This window comes from Lithobates pipiens, unplaced genomic scaffold (genome assembly GCF_037356315.1).
Source record: "Lithobates pipiens isolate NorthernLeopardFrog02 unplaced genomic scaffold, aLitPip1_a1.2 Scaffold_23, whole genome shotgun sequence".
NCBI classification, from domain to species: domain Eukaryota; kingdom Metazoa; phylum Chordata; class Amphibia; order Anura; family Ranidae; genus Lithobates; species Lithobates pipiens.
Genome location: NW_027507785.1, coordinates 231617575 through 231643901, shown reverse-complemented (window position 1 = coordinate 231643901; position 26327 = coordinate 231617575). Strand labels below are relative to the sequence as shown.

At 42.7% G+C, this 26327-nt stretch overlaps 1 protein-coding gene across 1 annotated transcript in view; it reads right to left on the bottom strand.

The window, feature by feature from the left end:
• Nucleotides 1-26327, bottom strand: part of GLMN (glomulin, FKBP associated protein) — a 91157-nt gene that overhangs the window by 46695 nt on the left and 18135 nt on the right. The window contains exons 3-8 of the mRNA XM_077452920.1: nucleotides 25345-25470; nucleotides 15688-15807; nucleotides 14003-14111; nucleotides 12021-12267; nucleotides 8788-8890; nucleotides 7336-7523 (exon numbers count right to left, since the gene is read on the bottom strand). Of these exons, the coding sequence (XP_077309046.1) occupies nucleotides 7336-7523; nucleotides 8788-8890; nucleotides 12021-12267; nucleotides 14003-14111; nucleotides 15688-15807; nucleotides 25345-25470 (893 nt within the window). The remainder of the gene's footprint in view (nucleotides 1-7335; nucleotides 7524-8787; nucleotides 8891-12020; nucleotides 12268-14002; nucleotides 14112-15687; nucleotides 15808-25344; nucleotides 25471-26327) is intronic.

Here is a 26327-nt window from a genome sequence, read left to right as displayed (position 1 = left end):
GCAATAATATGGAGACGTGTGGGGGCGATCTTCCTCTCACTTGTCTCCATGCCTAACAGGAAGAAGAACCCATTTGCCTCCACCACTACCAAATCGTGCCGGGAGGGGGCCCTCTCCCACCGCCGGAAAAAGTGATCTTGCGGCAAATCCGCCGCAGAGACCACTTTTATCTGAAAGCGGACCACCCACTGAAGAAGAGGATACTGGGGTTATGGTAGCTAGCAGCTGCCATAGAAACGATATTCCTCTTTAAATTAGCGTTGTAAAATGATAGCAGATGGTCATTAAGTGGTTAAAAGGAGAAGTAGGGCCAAAGCTCTTTTGTCGATACTTCTCCTGTTGGGTCACAGGAACACTTATTTCCGCACTCCTGTTACACAGATTGCTAAAGTCTGCTGTAGGCTGAATGTCACTCAGTTGGTCCTGGCTCTGAAGAGATCCTGACTTCGGGACCACCCACGAGGGTCAGCTGGCTAAGCCTCTCAGAGTGCAGAGTAAGCCGCAACCATCCCCTCTACAGCCTGGCACTCCAGTAAATGCTAAAAGGGCAGAGCAGAGAGCCGGTGACTGACAGCCACAGCTCTCTGCTCACTGAAAACCAAGAACTGAGTGATCAGTGGTGTTTGATCACTCAGTTCTCCGTGCAGAGGCAGCAGGGGATCAATGCTGTATCCACCTAGGCGAGTATGTATGTTTGTTATTTTATTATTCTGCCCTTGGATAGCACACGGGGTGTGTAAAACCCAATACACACTATAAGAGAATTGGAGGAACGATCGTCTGGTTTTCCTTGATGTTTCACAGCAGGTCGAAAGTGAGGATAATAAGAATTGTACGAAAACTCTCGTACGACAAAGGCTTTTTTTGTTGTTGTTGTTGTTGTGTAATGTTACTGATGATGCGCAGAAAATGGTACGAAAACAGTACATATTAAATGCAAATTTTTAGTTTTGTTCACATACAAGAAAAATTTTGGAGTTTGTCCCTTTGAAAATTTTCATTTGCAGAATCTGATTTGGATGTCGAAAGTTGTGTACATGCTATACGGAGATCAAATGATCGTGCCTCATACAGAATTATTCTTCCAATCTTCTCATAGTATGTATCCCACTTAAAGTGTCACTAAACCCAGGACCCTACATTCACTATATCTGGTCTCCAACAGTTCACAGAACATTATTTTAGTAATATATTAAATACCTTTTCTTATCAGCAGTCTATAGAAGTCTTGTAACTTGATCAGCGTCTGGTTATAGCTCGTAGGAGGAGTTTTCATTTTACTCTGGCTGTTCTATGAGGCTGCAGGACCCCTGACCCTTTGTCTGGACAGTGCTGATTGGCCCTGTGCTGATCACATGCACCCCCCAAAGAAAGAAAACTCTCTAGCAATACACACCAAACTGAGTATGTGCAGACTGACTCCAAAGGCTCTGTTCTATCAGGAGATGGATTGGGGAACAGTGGAAGAAGGGGAGGATCAGAGAAGACAGGATCAAACTGCATTTTTACACAATGGGGAGGATTAACCACTTAGGTTCTACAGTGAGTAGAACAAGCATGCGTTACGGCATATATAGAGTGATTTTACTGTTGTGGGTTTAGTAGCACTTTAAGAATGCAGAGTTGTCCTTTATATCCTTTTATTTTCCAGCTAACAACTCTGTCCACAACAGTATTCCAATCAAAACAATAGAAGTAGTACAAATGTCAATGGGGTGGATTTACTAAAAGTAAATAGACTGTGCACTTTGCAAGTGAAGTTGCTCCAGAGCTTAGTAAATGAGATGAAGCTTGTGTTCCGGGGACTTGAGTCTGTTTACACCCGCCTATCTTCCGTCCGATCTGGTCTACTAAAAAAAATAAAAAACACAGAAAGGGATCCGTTCCCCTCCATCTAGGCGGATGGAGGGCAGTCTGGTGTAAATGGACAGTGGAGTCTGTTTACACCCAACCAGTGTCTACTCTGCATAAACTCAGCAGAAACGGACCTGTCATCTGCCCGCTCTCTGCTCAGATCAGCAAGGGATCTGTGAACAGCTCCCCTGCTGATCAGGACGAAGTCTGCCCTGTGTGAAAGGGGTCGTACTGTCCCTGGGCTATCCCTTTCATTCATTGAATTTCAGTTTTTTTTTTCAATCACAGGTGGCTCATCATCACGTTTACGTTACCTAGGGCAGTTTGCATGCCAATGTAGTCCGCCTAGAAATGTACAGGTACGGGCTTTTAGATATTCACATAACTCTTCCCAATTGCCAGCCCAATGCTTGCACCAGGGCTGAGGGTTCTTAAGAAGAATACCGAGAGTGCTCTGATGTTTACATGCATAGCACCCTTCTGGCCACGGCCACCAGCCATACCCTATCTGCATTGCATAGAGAAGCACAGAGACCCAGAGATAATGTCACCAAGTCTACAGTAAGGCATCTAATGAAAACAGAAAGATTTTATTTAAAAAATGAAATAGCATGTTGATGAGAGTCACCATGGAAGGCGCAATAAATGCAGATTTTTTTTTCAGCTTTAAAAGAGGAAGTAAACGTCCTCTACTTATATTTACCCATGGGTAAGCCTATAATCAGGCCTACCTATAGGTAGAGAAAATATCTTCTAAACGTGTACCGTTTAGGAGATATTTAGCATACATGCAGCCAGTGACATCACTGGCACATGTGGACTGAAGGAAAGGGCCACAGATGCCATTCCTTCCAAGCCCCGTGTCATGAACGGCAGCTCCCGCACGCTGGAGTGACATCGTGGCTCCGCCCATTCAAAGCGCTAGAACCCGCAAACCCAGAAGAAACCCTGAAAAATATGTCAGCCATCTCAGCGGTATATTATCTCACAGTAAATTATCTCACAGTAAATGATGCACAGCGTTTTCAGCATTATTCTTATTAACGTAAATGAATAAGTGAATTATAATAGAAAAAAATAAAATACCACGTTTAATTTTCTAATTGTTATGTATAAAATAACAGTGCAGTCCCAATCTGCACTAACAGTCTAGATTGGTCTGTTTTCATTCAGTCATAAATTGCTGAGAGAATTCATTTCCAACAACATTTAGGTGAGGGGAAAAACAACGATAATAAAAATCATTAAAATGATAATTATCTTCAAACTCTGTATAGAGAATTTCCATAATTCTTTATACAATTAACACAAGCTTCCTCCCAGTCCCAAATTAAATTTCTTCATCATGTACATATTGTTCTACAGATGCGTATTGCATTCCTGAATAATTAGAATTTAGAGGGCCTGCTGATGTGCTAGAATGATGGAAATGTTTTACTGGAGATTTTATATACTTATATTTTGGAGCCCAATTGTACTTAGTCCTATAAAGTTAGGCAGCAGTTTTCAATATCTTACTTTTTTTTTTTTTTCTTCGGGCCAAAATTTTTTTTAATCCTATTTGAAGTCCACAGCTAAAGGCTAATGCTCTCTATGTAAGAGCTTCGACCTGTATACAGTGGTCTGACCCCCTTTGCCTCGTTACCACTAAGCTTACACTCCTGCTGATTGCACTGATATACTCCAGCTCTGACTCTGGAAGGCTCATGTCAGACCGTAGTATAGAGACCACTGCTCTCACAGAGGGAGCACTTTTTTTTTTTTTTTTACCTGCAAACCATATGGAATAGGATTAATGAACACAGATCAGCATTCATTTGTGTAGTAGATATCTGCCTAGAGTTAAGCTTTAACCTGTATAAACCAGTCCTACCAGTAAAAAAAATGCATGTTAATATGTGGCTATGGATTATAGCCCTTAAGAATTTGCATTAAAGAATTTTAATTCTTTCTTGAATGGGGTCACTGGTATCACTGAAATAAAACATTGGTCTGGTTAAGGTCAATGATGGTACAGACTGGTCAATGCATGTTACTGTTTCTTAATTATATTACAGATAGATGTATATTAAAGTTCAATTGTATGCACAAAACCACACTATAAGCAAGTTTGAATTACATGTGCATTTTTCGTTCTTGACCTGCATAATTTAACACGTATCAATAAAATGAGGGTTTTCTCGAGGTATCAAATACAGAGCTATATGATGTTCAAAATCTGTGTTTGTTCAGGTTGCCCTCACATCTAGTGGGACCATTTTTTCCATTTGACTGTGAAGTCATTTTTGAGAGGTGGTTAAGCAAATAATAAATCTAGAAAATATGAGGATCAAGTGCCTTCAACTCCCCACCACCACTAAACCAGTTATACTCACCTGAGCAATGCTCTCTCATTGCTCCTGCCCCGGTTGACAATGCCCAGTTGCCCAAGGTATGGAGGAGCAATTGACTTGCTCTCATGTGAGTGTTCAGTCAATTGCTAGCTCTGAGCATGGTCACATGACCTGAGGAACGACATCCCCTCACCTCCCCTTAATGTCCAACACCAGGCGACACATAGATTTCAGTGCTGGCTGTAGCAGAGGGAGGAGCAGAGGTTGGAGCTGCAAGGAGGAAGCAAGCATATTTAGGGTGGGAGCCTTTACAAAACACACTAGGGAAGATTTAATTTAATTGGTGCATACAGATTCAAGTGCAACTGAAGCTTCTAACTTCAGCTTGTTCAATTATGCTTTGACAATAAAACCTGACAGGAAGAATTAATGAACTACTAGAGCGCTCACCAGCACCCTGGTAGTTCATTGAGAATTACAAGCCATAATACTTGTAGTCGATATATTCACAGAACTCTAAATTGATGACCTGGTTGCGCTGGCTGAGCCCCGCACGGCCATGTTCTTTTTAAATTGTAACCACGGTTGCAGGGAGAAGAGCCCCGGCTCGCTGTCAAAATTAGAAGGGGGATCGGAGAGAGGATGCAGGAGCTAGAACAGGTTACGGTTAATGAGGAAATTTCATATTTCCTTATTAAAGCTGTCTCGCCATATATAATAAAGCCTCCAAAGCCTAGTTACCTTAGCTGACTTATACCAAAGGAAAGCCAGTACAAACTAACCAAGTCCTTAAAAAGGCCACGTTGCTTCCTGTGGGGATTGACCATTTCCTTACACACAGGTCCTATATACTACACCTATAAACTTGGAATATTCAGTCTCCACCATGGCGAACATGCGCCTGGGTCCGATCTGTGCCACGACATATGAAAGTGGGTGGGACTCGTTGGCAAGACAGCATCTTTAGTTAAGTATTCTTGTTATATTTTCTAATATTATTACATTTGCTATCTGTATCTGTCATTACTTAATTAAATGTTATGCTTACAGTATAAGTATTTGTGCAATCTCTCTTTGTACATCTCAAATACAACCTCAAAAATGAACCTCAATAAACTATCACGTAGCTGTGATAAAACCAGTGGAACATGTAACATGTTCCCAAAGGTGAACTTATCCTTTAACAAACTTTATAGTCCTACTGGTGTTTGCTCGAAAAAAGCGGGTTGTTCTTCTATTCTGAATGGGGGGGGTGATGCACTTGCGGTGTACTAATGAGGAAAGTTGCAATGTCTGCATGCCTTTAGAAAGTGATCAGGGGTGGACTGACCGGTCGGGCAGTTCGGCCGTGGTCTGAGGGCCCGGGGTCAGTAGGGGGTGCATGGTGAGAGGCTGCACATGTGTCACAAGGAGCGGGGGACTGCCAGTAAGAGGAATGGAGGAGGTGGCGGCGGCATCCAGGGGCGCCCAGCCAGCAGCTCGAAGATGTTTTATTTATTTTTTAGATATAACTTTCGGCGCTGGCAACCTTGCATTGCCTCTCAATACAGTCACTTATAAAACACAGAAGACCAGCTTCCGTGTTTTATAAGTAACAGCGATCCCGGCGGCACACTCAAAACTCTCCCTGCTCTCCCTGCATATTCAACAGAGGAGGGGACAGGGCACACAGCTCTATCCTTAGAGCCCATAGCATGACAAAAACGCCCACGGCGGTAGCAGCCTAACCTGCAAGTTCATAATTTCCTGTGGTATAGTGGTGCGCTGTGTCCTAGACAGGGAGGAGAGGTCTGTACTGGGAAAGGAGGAGGGAGGAGAGAAGAGATCTGTACTGGGGGGAGGGGGTGTTCTGTGAGGTATGCACACCTGCACTCTGTACATAGCGCAATCAATAATCCTGCACTCTGAGCTAATGCATGCCTGAGCCCTGTACATAGGGCAGGCTTGAGCCCTGCACCCTGTACGCAGCGCACGCCCAAACCCTGCACCCTGTGCATAGCGCACGCCCGAGCCCTGCACCCTGTGCATAGCGCACGCCCGAGCCCTGCACCCTGTGCATAGCACACGCCCGAGCCCTGTGCATAGCGCACGCCCGAGCCCTGCACCCTGTGCATAGCGCACGCCCGAGCCCTGCACCCTGTGCATAGCGCACGCCCGAGCCCTGCACCCTGTGCATAGCGCACGCCCGAGCCCTGCACCCTGTGCATAGCGCACGCCCGAGCCCTGCATGCAGTGCACACATGAGCCCTGCACCCTGTACGCAGTGCATGCCTGAGCCCTGTACGCAGTGCATGCCTGAGCCCTGTACGCAGTGCATGCCTGAGCCCTGTACGCAGTGCATGCCTGAGCCCTGTAGGCAGCGCCCGCCTGAGCCACACTATCACAGTCTCACTATAAGTCACTGATCACTGCCATTACTAGTATTAAAAATAAATAATATATACAGTATCTATACCAGACGCTATAGCTTTCATGGAAGTCAAATATGCACTCATTGGTATTTTTTATTTTTTTTACCAAAGACATGTACCAGAATACATTTTGGCCTAAAGGTGATCAAATACCACCAAAAGAAAGCTTTTTTTATGTGAATTTTTTTTAAAAAGTAATAATTTTGTCTGTAATAGCATCAGAGCACTTTTTATGGGAAATTGGGGAAGGGTTAGAACCTGTGGGGTTATTCTTACTATATGGGTCTTCCTATCTTGCTGTCCCCTCATTTCTTGTCAGAGACCAGGGATCAGAGACAGTAATATTACCAAGACAAAAACTTTTACTCTAAGCAAAACTAAAAGAAAAAAAAAGTTTGGGTTGGCGTTAGACTTTACTTGGGCAGCCATGCAGACTACTGCTGATCAGGTCTTTGCAACCAGAAAACCCACCAATTTTTCATTTGTCTCTGAGATCAGACTGTGCCTGTCCAACACCTGGTACTGGAAGTAAATAGGGCATTATAGCCTAGCTCTGATGACCACAACACACGATTGCTGGAAGTTTGAAGCAGGACAATCCGGAAGACCAGCAGGAGGGGCAGGTGCAGAGGGTTTTATGTGGGATGAAAAGAAGCGCAAACAGGATAAAATACTTAAAAAACTTAAACAGAATATAAAACGTACAGGTTAATTTTATACATTTTCAGATATCTCACCCAAATACAAATGGGAAAGCGTCCATGCCAATATGATGAACAAACAAGAGGTAAGAGAGGCAGGCCACATTCTCAGAGGTATATATCTCCTTCTCAGGCACAGTATCCTCATTTTCCAGGCTTTCAGCTTTGCGAATGTTTTGCATAAACGCCTTGGGTAGAGGTTCCCCCAACGATACAAGAAAACCCTGCAACATAAAAATGTGCAATAATAGCATTTCTGTGTTGAAAATGTTGCCTTTCCTTAGCCTTTCCGAGGCTTGCTCAGGCTCTTCGGTCCCACAAGGAGACAGCCGAACAAAACCAGGATCAGCTTTAATTGGTTCTCCTTTATAGTAACATGGAAGTGATGACATGACCTCACTTCCGGTTTACCCGGATGTAAACGCCGCCATTTAAAAAAATAAATAAAAATTTCAAGCATTTAAAAACATTGATCTTGGTGTTCTGAATGCTCTTAAGGACAAGAGGAGGGATTTGAGGTCTTATAAACCAAAGATCTCCCCCATAAAGAGTACCTGTCACTTGTATATTGTTGTCATAAAGATGCCTACATTCCTTGTAACAGCAATAAAAGTAATATTAAGGAAAATAATTTTTTTAAAGCAATAGCATAAAATAAAAAAAATTAATAATTAAAAAAATAAATTAAAGTGACTCTGTCCCCTTTTGCTCTCGCTCGTTGGTCCCGCAACGATCATCCCACACATGTGATGTATCAGCGTGAACGTCAGGTCATGGGCAGTAATGCTAGCATCAGACCGCCTCTATAAATATAAAGTTTTAACCTGTAAAGACTTTTAAGCTGTCACCTATGGATAGTAAATTATGAAAGAGGAAAGGGAGGACTGTGGCTCGTTTGATGGAAAAAATAAAATAAAAAAATCCCCAGCCCCCCCAGTCTGCCATAAGCCAAACCACCATTTTCCAGACCTTCCCCCAAAGAGGATCACTTTCTTCCTTCAATAGTGGCCGTTAATCGCATGGTCTGTATCCCAGCCGGTATAATTCTAGTGCCTGGCTGCTTGCACACAATTGTTCAATACTGTAGACTTGAATGTACTGCAGAACCAACGTCAAGTCTATGGAAGTTAGTGCACAAGTGTGGGCAGTCCAGCACTAGATTTTTACCAGCCGGGATGTAGACAACACAGGGGGCGGCTGTGTCAGAGGAGGTAAGTAAGCATCTGTGGGCGGGATGATGGTCCATCTTAGGTTAGTTTAGGGGTTACGGGAGGAGGGGGGACTGGGGATATTAAATACTAAAACTTGCCCTAAGCCTTTCCAAAATTGTACAAACTGTAAGCTGTATGACATTAAAGCCATTAAAACAATAGTTTTCTAAGGAAACAATCAGGGTGAATAGGATTTACCAAATACAATGAAGAAATGAATATGTGAAATAAGACCTATACATAGGAAATAAATCCATTCCATTCTCCTTGTGCTTACCATGATGCCTTCAGCAAATACAAAGAAAGGATTGTCATTTAGTTCATCTTCTTCCAATTTCAGCTGAGCAGTGAGGAGGGGAAACGTCAGACAACCTAAACAGCTTGTGACAAATGTAAAATATAAAGTATGAGGGCATCTAGAAAGGATCATTATTGTTGTAATCATTACAGCCACACTTCAAATTTAGAGCCTTGCACCCGCACTGTGACCAAAGAGCAGCGGGGGCAGTGTGAAAGTGCCCTTAACGTAGAAATATAAAAAAACGTTTTGCTTTCATTTTGGGTAGAGCAAGGCAGGGTTATAACCCCTGTAAGATATTTTTTTTTTTTTAAATCTGTGTCCAAAGGCGCAGCGCATGTGCAAACGGTACTGCCAAAAATCTCTGAGGATGATAAACAGTGGTTCATCCTCAGAAATTTTTGGCTGCTCCATTTGCGCATGTGCAGTCCAGCCCGAGCATTATCCGATGGGGGAAACCCATATCGTCAGAATAACTGGATTTCGTGGTGGCGTTCCACAATGACCCATGGGAAGCATGACACTTAACTCCCAGGAGACAGTGCGCCTCGGGGTTTTAAACAAAGTTGTATGGCAAAATGCAAAGTCTGCTTCTTTTGTAGCCCCTTATCCCCTCAGTAAGAAATTTTGTTTTACCTGCTGATCCTTTCCAGTAACATGCTTCCTGTTGCTCACTTACTGTACTGTATTTGTGAAGGGGTGGTGTTGTCACTTTAGGGCTGAACTACAAAATACCTCCCCCACTTTTCTTTTCTATAACATAGGCAGGAGGCAATCTGTATTCCTAACACAATTCCTGATAATACTGGAGAGTGAACAAAAGACAGAACAGTGCTGGATTTCTTGCAGGATCAACGGGTAATTTTGTAAACTTATCAAATAATAAAAACACTTTCAATGGTATATTTTAATCAGGCTGAAAGGGAGCAAAGCATAATAATTAAAGGTTAGGATTTCCATACCATTTAATTCCACACAGGGCCGAGACGGCGGCTGCCCTGGGTGCAATGGTTTATTGCAGGGATGGGGGCGTCCTGACCCTAACGGAACGGGGGGGGGGGGGGCAGTTTGGCATCTTAGCCCTGGGCGCTGAATAACCTTGTCCCAGCACTGATTCCATAAATGTATTTGGCTGAGAACTTTGTGCAGAGATTAGTGTTTATAGCTACACAATAAAATAAGAACTGATACAATCACATGGATTTGATTTACCATTTTTCTGTTGACTTTTTAGAACTTCATGTAGAAATGTATACAATTAAATAGTATCTTCATTAAGCAACTAGTATAACAAAAAAAAGCCATCATATGAATAAAAACAGGTAAGAAAACCAGAGACATATTCCTTACCATCCAATTAGAAACTCCCCTTTTTTAAACTTAAAAATTACAGATGAAATCTGATTGGCTGGTACAGAGAAAAAAAGCCCAATTTTATTTACAAGGGGCTCAATACGTGCTACCATTCTTGTATCCATTTCTACTCAGCCTCTTACAGCTTATTACTTATTATTTTATATGTAAATGCAATAAACGCTAAAGTTTTTGTAAAGCTCTGTTCCTTATTCATAAAATGTATGTTCTACTTACCTGCTATGTGCAAGGATATTGCAAAGAGCGGCCCTGATCTTCCCCTTATGAGGTCCCCTGCCAGCACTCTACACTCTGCCTCTTCTTCAAATGCTCTCTCAGCAAGCAGTGTGCTGAGGGGACACTCATGCAAGTATGCTCCTGAGCCGGGCTATGTGCGCCCATAGACAAGCACAGCGCAACTTGGCCCTGGCCCCACTCCCTCCTGACTAGACTTCAGTGACAGCAGCAGGAGCCAATAGCTCACAATGCTTTCCAAGCCCCCAGTAAATAGACAAATAGAGGAGAACTACTGTAGCAGGCACATCGCAGGATCAAGAAAGGACTCAAAGCGTTTAGGGCTGGGGGGATGCTATTGAAATGTTTTTTTTACTTTAATGCAAAGAATCCATTAAAAGTAGAAAAACATTTATCTTTAGAACCACTTTAAAGCAGAGGTCCAGTCCCCCAAACACTTATTTTTTTTAAAGACTGCTCTGCATTTGTCCAAACATTTATATTAACCTTTACAACATGTCATCTGTGTTGCACTTTTACTTTCTTAAAAAATAGGCGGGTTCCATTTTAGCTGTGGACATCCGAAGACCTCCTGTCTTCATTTCCGGGACTTCCGTGCAGCTAGCTACCCAGAATGCACCACCTGATTTGCACATGTGCAGTAATGCCGCTGCGTGGCTCTCCTTCTTCCAATAATTCCAATAATGTGAGATTTCAGCACTAGGCGATTCGCAAAGATTCCTGGGACACATGAAGCCGCTATCCCAGGAACCCTTGCGAATCGTCTAGTGACGTAATCGGCTAGGCAGGAACGGGCAGAAGTGCAGGAGAAAGAATATTGAAAAAGGTATTTCCAAGTAGAATTTTTTTTTTTAATTGCATTGGGAAAATGAGGAGGTAAGGGGATACACAATAAAGCACCTCCTCCCATATCTGCCTCCAGGACTTCTCCCGAGCCTTGCCCACCCTCTGGAATTCCCTAACCCAATCTGTCAGACTGTCTCCAAATTTATCCACTTTTAGGCGATCCCTGAAAACTTTCCTCTTCAGAGAAGCCTATCCTGCCTCCATCTAACACAGCCTTTCTCAACCTTTTCAACACAGAGGAACCCCTCAAATAGTTCTCTGGTCTCGGGGAACCACTGCTAAAAATGAGAAATCTACAACTCATGATACGATAGTGTGGTGGTCAGTGGGAAGAATGGTCCTTACACTTGTGGTCATTGGGAAGAATTACCTCCTTACAGGTAGCTAAAAAGATCAATGGTGTGATTGGGAACTTATCTGAGAGGCAGAAATTGCCCAATGCTGAAGGAACTCCTAGCAACCTCTGGAGGAACCCTGGTTGAGAATTGCTGATCTAACAACTGCACTATTTTCTCCATTAGCTCATCCCCTACAGATATTACCCTTTTATATAATCTGACCCTCCCTCCTCTATTGTAAGTTCTAACAAGCAGGGCTCTCCGATTCCCCCCTTTATTGAATTGTACTGTAATTGTTCTGTCTGTCCCAATGTTGTAATGCACTGTGTAAACTGTCAGCGCTATATAAATCCTGTATAATAATAATAATAAAGTGCAGAAAATGGGTGGAACTCCGCTTTAAGCTAAATTTACACTTACAATGTAAGGAGCTCCTTCCTCATCTCCTGAATATCTTGCTCCTTGGTAATGTCTGTGGTCTGGGATACAAGATCAACGAATGGCTGTACAAACTGCAGTAAGGCAAGACAGCACTTGCAAAGGGAATGCTTGTCTTCTTTAATCTGCTCAACAGTGTATGGTACTGGCAGATAGGATATCCGAGAATGGACAGTGGACAATGACAGACCCACAGAGTAGGACTTCTTGTTTGCAAGCTTCAGGAGAACTACAAGATATAAGCAGATACTATGTAAAGAACAAAAGAAAAAGTAAAAGGCCTCATTTTTGTAGGTGCTGAGGGCTGGACACCATTAATTGGGTGTTTTTGTAATGCCGCTGGAGCCACCAGGTGCTGCGCACAGAAAGCCAATGTAAGTCTACAGGGACGCAGTGGCTGTAGCCACTAGGCCCAATTTAACAGATATAAAAAGGTGGGCGGCACTGAACCCACACAGGGGGCACGCAACTGCATTCACACGCCTGTCAAACTAGGATGAGCGGCCCTGTGTCCTCCAAAGACCTGCATGTCTGCACATAGCATGTGGTGGCTCCAGTCGCATGTACTAATGGCCAATTCATGGTTTATGGGCTGCAACGCCTGGGTGACTGAGGCCAAAAAACAAAACAAAACAAAAAACAAAACAAAAAACACAATTTGGGGCTGCAACAACTTGCAATAAAACATGAAGAAGAAAAATGCATCATAAAAGTATACCCTTACTAGTACAAATAATAAAAATCGTCATCTACATAGTTATACCACTACCAAGATCATAAACTAACTAAAGGAACTAACAAATATTGACCTGTCTTTATTTGCATTTTCCTTGCTGGCAAGTAGCAGTCCTATATATTTTGGATATTGCAATGGTGCTTGCAATAGAGATTTATACCCGTCTCTTTGGCTGCTCTGCTCTTTGTCCCCCAATGAACTATATGTAAGCAATATAATGGGAATAATACAGTAAATAAAAAAACTTCCCCTCCTATTTAAAAAGGAATAATATTCTTGTATGCAGAGAACAATTCTTTTGTCCATATCCACTACGCCGCAACTGCTATAAGATTTATGGTCTCAGATGTTTGTAGTTGTACTTAGACACATTGGGGTTGATTTATTAAAACTGGAGTGTACAAAATCTGGTGCAACTCTGCATAGAAACCAATCAACTTCCAGGGTTTTTTTGCCAAAGTTTTTGCACTCACCAATTTTAGTAAATCAACCTCACTGTATTTTTTTAAATGTTACTTCAAATAAGTTCTGTAATTGTTTGTATTTTGTCATTTCTGTCTCTTTTGAGAATTGGGTACCAAGGGCCACACAAGTTGAAAGTGTATTGATTACCACAGCTGTGACGGACATTGGCAGCATGGTCTACTTCCTGTGTGGTCCACCAATATGTAATAGACATATATACGATGACGACGACAAGACAGCTATGATGAAGTCTGCATTGCTGAAACACGTTAGAAGTTTTATTATTTGTGTTTGCTGATGATTTTAAATGCATAAAGTTCAAGAGGACTGTAGCCAGACCCCAGCATTTCTCTGCTTTTTATTTTTTTTAAAAAGCATAACATGACTGAAAATAGAATGAGAAACAGCTTGTGGCTTCACAACCGGATGCGAGTCGAGCTGTGGCTGCTGAATGGTCCGGCAGTCTTCTGTGACATGTCCCAGAAGAATGCATTAAGGAAGTAGGAGAGGAGAACTTGGATCAGATCACTGCAGAAGTAGAAGCGGGAACCTCCCCCCCCCCCCCCAAAAAAATGACATGCCAAATGTGGCAGGGGAGTGCTTAATGCGCAACTTCCCCTTTTGGGTGGAGCTCTGCTTTAACCAAACAAGATCCTGGCTGCTCCAGTTTTTTTTTTTTTTAATTCCTCCATTGTATTTTGAGAAAACAATGCTATGTAAGCCAACCATATTTCTTTGTGCAATAAAGAGGCACTGATATTACCTGTCTGCAGAGGCTGAAGCAATGCCAAGATAGTCCGAGATAGAAGATCTCCTGTTGCTTCATCAACCTGTTCAAGAATTCCCAGCAAGGTCTCCTTTGGATTGCACAGCTACAAAATAAGATTACACACATTCAATTATGAATTTTTCTGCATTTCTGTAACATTTACTTTTATTTGCAGTCTGAATTGTTTGAAAGCATGGATGGCATAATGTACCTCCTACTTGGTTGTGAAAGGGCTGTGTAAAGAATGCCATAGTCAAAACATGGATATAGTTTAACAGCCCCCGTCAGTGAATGATGAGCCATGCAGCACCTTTTGCTCTTTGACGTGAAGGGAAAGGCAGTTACTATGCTCTGTCAGACAAGTTAGTTACATGAAAGGTCTTGAATGAAAGATACCCATATAATTTTGTATCCACCTGATACCAAGCAGATCCACCTATTGGCATGCAAGCTGAAGAGCCAATAATTAGGGGCAGGTCAAGGGATAAGCAAGAGATGTTGGGTGCATCAGCAAGAGGGACGCAAAGGGGTGGGAGCTGCAATCTATCCTGCCAAAGTAGTTCATAGAAAGGGGGCTCACTGTAGCCTTTTTTGCCTTGGATGTTAAAGGGCTTTGTCCCGTCACTGCCAAGGATGCTTACATAATGAGGTAGTACCCTGATCCACCTGTTTTTAAGGTGGAACATTTTCCTGATCCTGCAGCTGCTTGGCAATCCCCGCATTCTCTGTGACAGCAATATGGGGAGAAGTTCACCATACTAGCTGTCACTTTTTGAAACGAGTGTGGCCATGGGGGGCTCTGCGCATACAGCCACGTTGTTCATTCACAGAGTTCTGTAAATGGATGAACTACCTACAGACAGCTTTTTCAGCTGTCAGCTTGTAGTTCTCATTGAGTTTCCATGGCGTTGTTGAGTGCCCTGGTAGTTCACAGATTCCTTCCTGTCAGCGTGACACTGCTTGTCTGTACAATGTATGGACAACCAGCTGGCATTAACAGTCTTCAGGGACCTGCATGGCTCCAGCGATCCTCTGATTGCCGGCGCAACGATTTACATTTGTCCCATGAGTCAGCACCACAAGAGGTCTACTATTATCTATCTGAAAATAGATGTATTTCCAAATAAGTGTTAATGACTTTGTGAGGACCAGAAGGACTGTAGTATAGATCGTTCAAGTATGAATTCTTGTCTCAGACTGGTAAGTTCCGCCGACCCTGCCCTCTTCAGACTGGGAAATCTTGAAAACAGACATACACAAAAACAAAAGGGTGCAAGTCTAGTGCATTACCAGATAAAACTTTACTGGTAAAAGAAAAGTAATGAGTACATACTCACGATAGCCAAAGGCTAGTACAGCAATATAGGGCAGACCTAATTGGCAGGCTATACACCTGTACCCACACGGATGTCAAATTGGGAGCAGCGGCTGTGTCCATGCAGCTGCTGCATCCCAAAGGGTAATGATGGGACTTCCTGTACAGGAATGCAAAGTGCAGCCCTGAGCAGGTAAACACAGCCTCACACAGGCGTATGCATTGAAACTACCCAAGTGAATGAGGCCTTACAGTCACCACAGACAAACTGGTTCTACTGTGGCATCAACTTACCATCTGTTGAACAGACATAGCAAACCAACTGCTCGTTTCACCTGTAAACCCAAATGCAAAATTGCCTTACCTGTATCAGGTCATTAATCATCTGTAAACAGGTTTTCTCTTTGTCACTACCAGGTTCATTAGTAAGCATGCACTTTGTTATGGGTCCAATGAGATTCCACCCTGTATTTCTGATGATGGCCTGCAGGAAAACAAAAATATGATATAATATTATATACTGTATTTATCGGCGTATAACACGCACAGGTGTATAACACCCACATTCATTTTATGAGGGAAGTTTCAGGGAAAAAAAAAAAAAAACGTACATTTTAAATAAGGCAGCTAAAATTACTTAAAAATTAAATTAAAGTATTGGCGTATAACACGCACACGCTATTTGCACTCACTGAAAAAGTGAGTGTTATACGCCAATAAATACAGTGTGTGTGTGTGTGTGTGTGTGTGTATTATATATCTCCATATTGCATAACTGAATTTGTGGAAAAACATGCATTCCCACCTAGAAGTAGTGTTCTGACCAAGGCAACGACTTACTACCAATATAAATGGACAAACCTCTTCTATCTTGTATAAAGATCTCATCTTGGATCTCAGCTGGGAAATATGTCACAGAAGCAGAAGTGCAGCCATATTATATACACATTACATCCCACAATAAAACAATTTTGTTTTGATATCCTTTAGAAAACCATGCAAAATCTAAAATGACTGCATCTATAGACACCAGGGATCTAACACTAACCTCTATCCCTGTAAACAAAAAACGAGTATACATATTGTACCTCACTGCATGCCATTAAGATGGTCACAAAAGTGAAAAGGAGTAAGTTTGCATTTCCTCCCTATACATGTTTGGGCTTCCACCACGTTCTCCAGTTTTCTCCCACACTATAAAGACCTGCTGGTAGGCTAGTTTGCTCCTTTTTAAATAGGCCATAATAAGTGCATGCATGCAAGGTAAGGACTTTAGCTTGTAGGTTCCTCAAGGGCGGGGACTGATATGAATGTACAATATATAAAGTGCTGTATAAACTGTTTGAGCTATATAAATAATAATAATAAAGTTGGGTTATCTATCCTTATAAATAGCTATCCCTTTAACCCTGACTCTACCCTATCAGGCTCCAATATATTCTTGTAAAAAAAAGGGGCTCAAACTACTGTATTCTTGAGTGAAATAATCTTTCAGCGTTTCTGATTTTGTATGAAAAAAAAAAAAAAAAATGGAATTGTTTTAGGCATTGAAACAAGAATCATAGGCGTACATTTATCAAGCTGCATTTTCAGCGACACCAGCTAAATCTCCGTACAGCTTCTGTTTACCCCCAAATGTCCTCATGTGCTGTGATTTAGACCTGGGTTTTCATCTCATCCACACTACAGGAACTGAAATAGCAGATGTAACAGCTAATCGGATTCTCCAGCTATGAAGATAAATGACAGCCCTGCAGATCTGTCCATATGTCTGTAGCACAGGATTACAGCTCAACTGTGTTCTCAAGTCTCCAAGTTATATGGAAAATAAAGACTAGGCTAAAATGTGGAGATATCACTTTGGTTAAAAGAGAGACTTTTATGCTGTGATTCTTTACTGTGTTTTTTTTTTTTTTGTTATAAACAATATATCACCAAAAAACAAAAAAGACATACTATGCATGGACTACACAAACGTAAGTAATAAAATGTAAGCTTTCACTGACAATACTGCAATTCCAGATCCTCTCCACCTGACATGCTAAGCTCTTTGCTATATCTGAATGCAGAATCAATTAACGTGGAACATTTTTTAGCTACATTATAGTAAAAAATTATTTTGGTTCCCACTGTATAATATCAGCCAACATTAAAGCGGAGGTCCACCCTAAAGTGGACCTTCCGCTCATTGGAACCCTCCCCCCCTCCGGTGCCACAATTGGCACCTTTCAGGGGGGGAGGGTGGTTGCAGGTACCTGTACAGTACAGGTATCTGCACCCACTTCCGGCATAGATTCTGCAGAAGGTACGCCCTTTTCCGCAGAATCTACGCCCCTTTCCGAAGGTCCCCCGCTGCCTGCTGGGAAACACACGGATCCCAGAGACAGCGGGGACCATCCTTATTGCGTAGCGCGACTCGCGCATGCGCAGTAGGGAACCGGGAAATGAAGCCGCAAGGCTCCATTTCCTGATTCCCATACCCAAGATGGCGGCGGCAGCACCCGAGAGACGATCGAGAGATCAGCTTCGGGTGCCTACATCGCGGGCGCGCTGGGCGGGTAAGTGTCATTATTTTAAAAATCAGCAGCTGCAGTATTTGTAGCTGCTGGCTTTTAAAAAAAAACAAAAAAAAACGGCGGACTCCCGCTTTAAGAGGAGTTAAAGAGAGCAGTTTAATATTCCCTTACTGTGTGTGTTAAATAAAACTTTTTAAGTATGTATGGTTTTATTTGTTACAGGTAGTTTTATATAGCGCCGTCACAGTAGGGATGCACCGAATGGGTTTTTTGGTGCCGAAACCGATACCGAAAATGAAAAATACACTAGGCCGAAAACCGAAACCGATACCGAAACAGCACCGATACCGAAAATGACTGTTTTTAAAAAAATATTTTTATACAGGAGATGGTCAGAGACTGGGGACATGGTACGGGAGGTGGTCAGAGACTGGGGACATGGTACGGGAGGTGGTCAGAGACTGGGGACATGGTACGGGAGGTGGTCAGAGACTGGGGACATGGTACGGGAGGTGGTCAGAGACTGGGGACATGGTACGGGAGGTGGTCAGAGACTGGGGACATGGTACGGGAGGTGGTCAGAGACTGGGGACATGGTACGGGAGGTGGTCAGAGACTGGGGACATGGTGCGGGAGGTGGTCAGAGACTGGGGACATGGTACGGGAGGTGGTCAGAGACTGGGGACATGGTGCGGGAGGTGGTCAGAGACTGGGGACATGGTACGGGAGGTGGTCAGAGACTGGGGACATGGTACGGGAGGTGGTCAGAGACTGGCGGCATGGTACGGGAGGTGGTCAGAGACTGGCGACATGATAAGAGATAAGTGTGTTGTCCTCCGTGCAGCCAGTGCGTTGTCCCCCGTGCCGCCAGTGCGTTGTCCCCCGTGCCGCCAGTGCGTTGTCCCCCGTGCCGCCAGTGCGTTGTCCCCCGTGCCGCCAGTGCGTTGTCCCCCGTGCCGCCAGTGCGTTGTCCCCCGTGCCGCCAGTGCGTTGTCCCCCGTGCCGCCAGTGCGTTGTCCCCCGTGCCGCCAGTGCGTTGTCCCCCGTGCCGCCAGTGCGTTGTCCCCCGTGCCGCCAGTGCGTTGTCCCCCGTGCCGCCAGTGCGTTGTCCCCCGTGCAGCCAGTGCGTTGTCCCCCGTGCAGCCAGTGCGTTGTCCCCCGTGCAGCCAGTGATGCAGCGAAAAGAGAGGAGAGCCGCCTCCGCCGTCTGGTTCAATAGAGCGCCGGGAACATCACAGCTTTAATTTCAATAGCTGTGTGTTCCACGTCGCGCGCCGTCGCATACAGCCCCTCCCCCTTGTTCGGGGAACTGTGATAGACAGATCACCCGTCCAATCTGGAAGGGTAATCTGTCTATCACAGTTCCTCCGGACAAGGGGGAGGGGCTGTATGCGACGGCGCGCGGCAGGGGAACACAGCTATTGAAATTAAAGCTGTGATGTTCCCGGCGCTCTATTGAACCAGACGGCGGAGGCGGCTCTCCTGCGTTATAGATCTCCCATGATGGGCGGCACCAGGGGCGGGGGCGGCTCAATTATCGGTGCATCCCTAATATACAGTATATTGTACATTCACATCAGTCTCTGCCTTTAAGGCGCTTACAATCTAAGGTCCTTATCTCACATTCAGGCATACACATAGTAGGGCCAGTATAGACACGAGCCAAATTAACCTCCTAACATGTCTTTGGAGTATGGGGGAAAAAACTGAATACCTGGAGGAAATGCAGGCAGTCACAGGGAAAACATGCAAATTCTAGGCAGGAGATGTCGTGGTTGGGATTCAAACCAACGACCCTAGCGCTGCTAGGTGGAAGTGCTAACCATTTAGCCACTATGTAGTTTATAATTATTTATGTGCAAAAGGCAGAAATTTCTGCTCATTAACAATTTCAAAACCAGACAACAATGTCTGAAAGCAAAGGCCAAATTTAGCAACACAATGGGGGTTACCGTATTTATCAGCGTATAACACTTTTTTCCACTTAAAACCAGGGGAAAAATCGGGGGTGCATGTTATACGCCGATCCCACGCCGTTTCTAACCTCTTCTGCCGTTCTCGGCAGCTTTCCGCTATTTTCAGCCGTTCTTGGCTATTTTTCGGCTGCACTCGGCTATTTTTCGGCTCCACTCGGCCACTTTTGGAAATAGCCAAGAATGGCCGAAGATAGCCGAGAGCGGCCGAGTGCAGCAGAAAATACCCGAAAAGCAGCAGAGAATGGCCGAGAACTATTGAACGTCGCCGAGATACACAGGACATCCGCTCTGTATCTCGGTGGCGACATTTTTAAATGAAAAGACACTGACAAGGCTGCAATGCACGGCTGCAAATGACACTGACAAGGCTGCATTAATGGGCATTTAAATGTTTTTTTTCCTAAAACTTCATTTCTAAAAGTTTTTGTTTTTTTTAATTCCTTCTAAACTTGGGGTGCGTGTTATACGCCGATAAGTACGGTATTTACTAAAGGCAAATCCACTTTGCACTGAAAGTGCACTTGGAAGTGCAGTCGCTGTAGATCCGAGGGGGACATGCAAGGAAAATAAAAAACAGCATTTTAGCTTGGACATGATTGGATGATAAAATCAGCAGAGCTTCCCCTCGTTTCAGATCTACCCTTTAGATCTACAGTGACGGCACTTCCAAGTGCACTTGTAGTGCAAAGTGGATTTGCCTTTAATAAATCAACCCCCATGTGTCAGTTAAAGGGGACCTTCACTCATTACCATTACTTCACATAGTTGCAGACCCTCTTCAACATATAAATCTTTTTTTATTTTTGGTTAATATACATGTTACAACCAAAAACGTAAATGTATTTTTTGTGGATTTTGTGATAGACCAACTCAAAGCGGCGCATAATTGTGAGGTGGAAGGAAAATTATAAATGGCTTTCAAAATATTTTTTATAAATATGTGAAAAGTGTGGCGTGAATTTGTATTCAGCCCCCCTGAGTCAATACTTTGTAGAACCCCCTTTCACTGCAATTACAGCTGCAAGTGTTTTTAGGTACATCTCCACCAGCTTTCCACATCTAGAGAGTGACATTTTTGCCCATTATTCTATGCAAATAGCTCAAGCTCTGTCAGATTGGATAGAGAGCGTCTGAACAGCAATTTTCAAGTCTTGTCAAAAATTCACAATTGGATTTAACCCTGGATTTGGGCCATTCTAACACATGAATATATGTTTTGATCTAAACCATGGATGGTGTGGGGATGGTGTGTTCAGGATTTTTGCTTTTACAGAGCGATTTGTTTTTAGGCCAAAAAGTAAAATTTTCGTCTAATCTAACCAGAGCACATTCTTCCACATGTTTGCTGTGTCCCCCACATGGCTTCTCACAAACTGCAAATGGGACTTCTTATGGCTTTCTTTCAACAATGGATTTCTTCTTGCCACTCTTCCATAAAGGCCAGATTTGTGGAGAGCACCACTTATAGTTGTCCTGTGAACAGATTCTCCCACCTGAGCTGTGGGGACCTCTGTAGCTCCTCCAGAGTTACCATGGGCCTCTTGGCTTCTTCTCTGCCTAATGCTCTCCTTGCCCAGCCTGTCAGGTTAGGTGGACGGCCATGTCTTAGTAGGTTTGCAGTCGTGCGACACTCTTACCCTTTTCAGATGATGGATTGAACAGTGCTCCGTGAGATGTTCAAGCTTGGGCTATTTTTATTTTTATACATAACCCTGCTTTAAACTTCTCCACAACTTTATCCCTGACCTGTCTAGTGTGTTGCTTAGCCTTCATGATGCTGTTTGTTCACGAAGGTTCTCTAACCAACCTCTGAGAGCTTTACAGAACAGCTGTATTTATACTGAGATCAAATTGCACATAGGTGGACTCTATTTACTAATTAGGTGACTTCTGAAGGTGATTGGTTCCACTAGATTTTAGTTAGGAGTATCAGAGTAAAGGGGACTGAATACAAATGCATGCCACACATTTCACATATTTGTAAAAAATGTTGAAAACCATTAATCGTTTTCCTTCCACTACACAGTTATGTGTCACTTTGTGTTGATCTATCACATAAAATGCATTTACTTTTTTGGTTGCAACATGACAAAATGTGGAAAATTTCAAGGGGATATGAACTTTTTCAAGAGATATATATATATATATATATATATATATATATATATATATATATATATATATTAATCACACACACACAGTGTTTGGCCTGCCCCTCTCCTCCATTCTCACCTAGGCGAGGACATCTCCTCTACTACTATAGCCCTAGGTGAGGGTGAAGCTGGCACGCATCATTAGCTTTCTGACCCAAAATAGATAGCCGGGCTCCCCTTGATGATGTCAGAAAGATAGAAGCATGGGACCTGGCTTGGGGACAACTGGACAACACTAAATTCACTGGGCAGGTGGCTATGTTTATGTGGATATGAAGAGTCAAGAGGGTAAAATAAATAAATAAAATAAAAAAACAAACACGCACACACACACACACACACACACACACACACACACACACACACACACACACACACACACACACAGACTGGGGAAATGAAGTTCCTATTTAACTTAACACTAACTATTCAGCATATTTTATATACAATTTCATGAAAGGCATATAATGCTTTAATTTAGTGCACTGTGGCTTTTTATTTTATTTTTTTATGGGTAACTAATGCTCAAGTTAAAAGATAAAAAAAAAAAAAAAAAAAAAATGAGAGAAAGGGAAATGCAGACCCTACCGCAGATAAATCTCTTATAAAACAATATACAGTATATTGTACTCACATTTATGTAAATTTTTTCTTCCCATTTTTAATTTAAATTTTTTTCTTAATAATAATAAAAAAAAATAAAAATATGAACGGTCGCAATTAAAGCGTCTACTCGTTTTCCAGGATTTTTGCCATAATGTGCCTGTATGCAAAGCTAAATTTGTACATTATTGCAGACTGGCTTGCCTGCCAAAATATCCTTCCACAGTGATGCCACGACAGTCATGTCCCTCATCGCTCCATCTCTACCACTAAGATCTTTGCCTGGCCTTCTTTCAGGACTGCCACCCATAGGCTTCTTGCACACTGCAGTTTGAAAAAGCTCACTACAACATTTTGTTACAGATCTAAAAAGCAGCCCATTGTTTACAACGTGTCTGTACACACAGGCCCATAAACAGACAGTGCATATTCTTTTTTTACTCAAGAACAATCTGTGTTCCCAAGCAGAATTTTGCGCCGTGAGCAAATACACGCTTATGAGCATAAATGTTAACCTCTTGGCACCGCCTCCCGGAGTCCCTTTAAGGGTTAGGAACTGGGGTATGTAAACTTTTGATCAGGGTCATTATAATTTAAAAAGAGTAAACACTGTTGATTGATAATAAATGGCTTCGGCCAAACACTGAACACGAGTAAAAGAAAAGTTTTTGTGTTCCCATTCATATTCTCTGAAAAATGGCTTTGATGCTTAAGAATTGTTTCGATGCTTATTTTATACATATATATACACATACATACATACATATACGCACACACACACACACACACATGCATACTCACTTAGAAATCAGATTGATGGAGGTTACCATATTACTGTGCACCAACATTTCTTCTAGGTATAGTTTACAATTAGTGAAAATGGGGGAAAAGTGGTGTAGCGCTAGTAAGTGAATTGAGGAATGACTCAAAAAATTGTATATTGAGAGGGGATAATAATAAAACTAATACTATAACACATACATGTGACAGAATGTGCACAAATGCGTAAAAACAAAATACAAATATTAATTCGCTAAATATGTGGATACACAATATATATATGGGTGCACATAAATCTTAGTGGATATCAGTGGCTGGAATATAAGTCCCAACAAAGCAGTCCACATATATTGGGTAATGAAAAAGTGTCAGTGTTGGTCTTCCCAGCAAAAAGATCAGGCAACCACACAATTCAGTTGGACCGGGAACAGCGACTTGTCTGGAGTGATTTTAGAGAGAAATAAATACTCTTACCAGAGAAAATGGACACATCTGTCATGACAGTGGGTCAACTGCGCTTGTAATCCCAGGTGATGTCAATCAGGTGTTGTGTGTTGGTGGTAGGTCCACGTAAATCACCGCACTGTCACCGCGACAGCGCGTCCTCCCTCCGAACGTCCTCCGCTCATAGAACGTCCCCGCCTGGATATTGAGGAGAAGAAGCGATACAGGCCGCCATTGTTAACCCTTTCACTGCCCAAGCTGTTCTTCCACACATAGTAAAAGGGATGGCACCCCAATGTGAATAACCGGACCCTGCTGACCCGGGAGACGCACGTTACAGCCACCAATATCGGGAGTCCGTGAAATCCGGAGACAGTGCGGTGATTTACGTGGACCTACCACCAACACACAAGACCTGATTGACATCATTACAAGCGCAGTTGACCCACTGTCATGACAGATGTGTCCATTTTCTCTGGTAAGAGTATTTATTTCTCTCTAAAATCACTCCAGACAAGTCGCTGTTCCCGGTCCAACTGAATTGTGTGGTTGCCTGATCTTTTTGCTGGGAAGACCAACACTGACACTTTTTCATTACCCAATATATGTGGACTGTTTTGTTGGGACTTATATTCCAGTCACTGATATCCACTAGGATTTATGTGCACCCATATATATATTGTGTATCCACATATTTAGCGAATTAATATTTGTATTTTGTTTTTACGCATTTGCGCACATTCTGTCACATGTATGTGTTATAGTATTAGTTTTATTAATATCCCCTCTCAATATACAATTTTTTGAGTCATTCCTCAATTCACTCACTAGCGCTACACCACTTTTCCCCCATTTTTTCACTGAACTTTGTTTGTTTGGGTGTTAGCTGCTGACCCCCAGCCTTTAGCTACAGCGCAGTGCTTTCCCCCAATAGTTTACAATTACACACAGGACGAGGTCTTTTGGCACACTGACTGATGAAGGTCGGAGCTCCCTGTGATGTTCCTGCATGCAGCTTTGTGCCATCTGTTGGAGTGCTATAAAACTAGTCTTGAAACGACTATATATATTATATTATATTATATTATATATATATAGTCGTTTCAAGACTAGTTTTATAGCACTCCAACAGATGGCACAAAGCTGCATGCAATATATTTATTATTTTAAATGGGAGCCACAACACTTTCTCATTACATATTCAGGCTCTGCTTCCTACTTTGCAGTTCTACAATATAGCTGTACTTTACTGCTGCTTCTCACAGAGCAACTCAGCCGACCGACTGAAAATAATGCACTTACGGTAAATACAGCAATAATGAATAAAGAATGTGCTCACTAAAAGAAGACTAAATATTTCCTTTAACTATATGTACACTTGTAATTTAGGGGCAGTTTTGTATTTTTCGACTTATACATTTCACATTTCTTTTAGATTACAAAGCTTATTTAGCCTTTTTGTTGCATATACCATCAGCAATTATGCCAGTGCTTCCCAAAATACAAGGTTATAATACTCTCGGGTGCCCATAATCCTATCAGATCTGACCTGGTTCCTCTCATCTTGGATTATCTCCAGCAGGGCTGCCAGTTGCTCCTCCTCTAGGCACTTCTGACAAGTCACCAGAAACACATTTGTGTCTTCTTCTTTTAGATCATCTTCTGAAAGGTTTTGCTAAAAAAAAAAATAAAGATAAATAAATATAAAAAAAAAAAAATATTATTTATACATTGCATGGGAAATACCTTTTCTTGCCACCGATACACAATATAGTGCTTCAATATCAGTTTCTGCTTGAGTGAACTTATAGTCTATATCTCCATAAATCACATTTGTGTTTAATTGTAAGCAGAGCTATACGTAAAGTCCAAAAAAGAATGCATGGTCTCCATACATATAGTGACCTAAGTACATTGTACTATACAAGGCAACAGTGCTGACCGCTTAAAAACAGAGTTCTGCCCAAAAGTGGAAGTTCACTTTAAGCACTCCTCAGCCCCTTCCATACCACATTTGGCATGTCATTTTTTTTTTGGAAGGGGGTTTGAAGCTGGTACCTAGTTTTGACAGGTACCCAGTTCCAAATTCCTAAGTGGCTTGAGCAAAAGTTCTCCTCTCTCCCTACCTCCCTGCCATCTTCTGGGACACATCACAGTGATGTGTCCCAGAAGATTGCCTGGCCATTGAGGAGACTCATCACGACTCACACATGCGCAGTGTGCACCCAGCTGTGAAGCCGCAAGCTGTCACAGTTGAGTGCTCACACTTGTGATGCCGAGGAGAGAACTGGAACTCCACTTTAACATCTGTACTATCAATGAGGGAATAATAACACAGGAACTACTAGCTGTTTATTAAAGACCTCCAAAAAAAAAAAAAAAAACCTGCAAGACAAAGGTAGAATGGTGGCATACTAGCTAATTCTGAAATACTTACCCTAGAATGATGCCCTGCAGTGCCGCCCGCACTACACTCCCATGACCAACATTTTTCGCCAGAGTTCCTTCTAGGTTCACAGGCTCTGGCGCGGT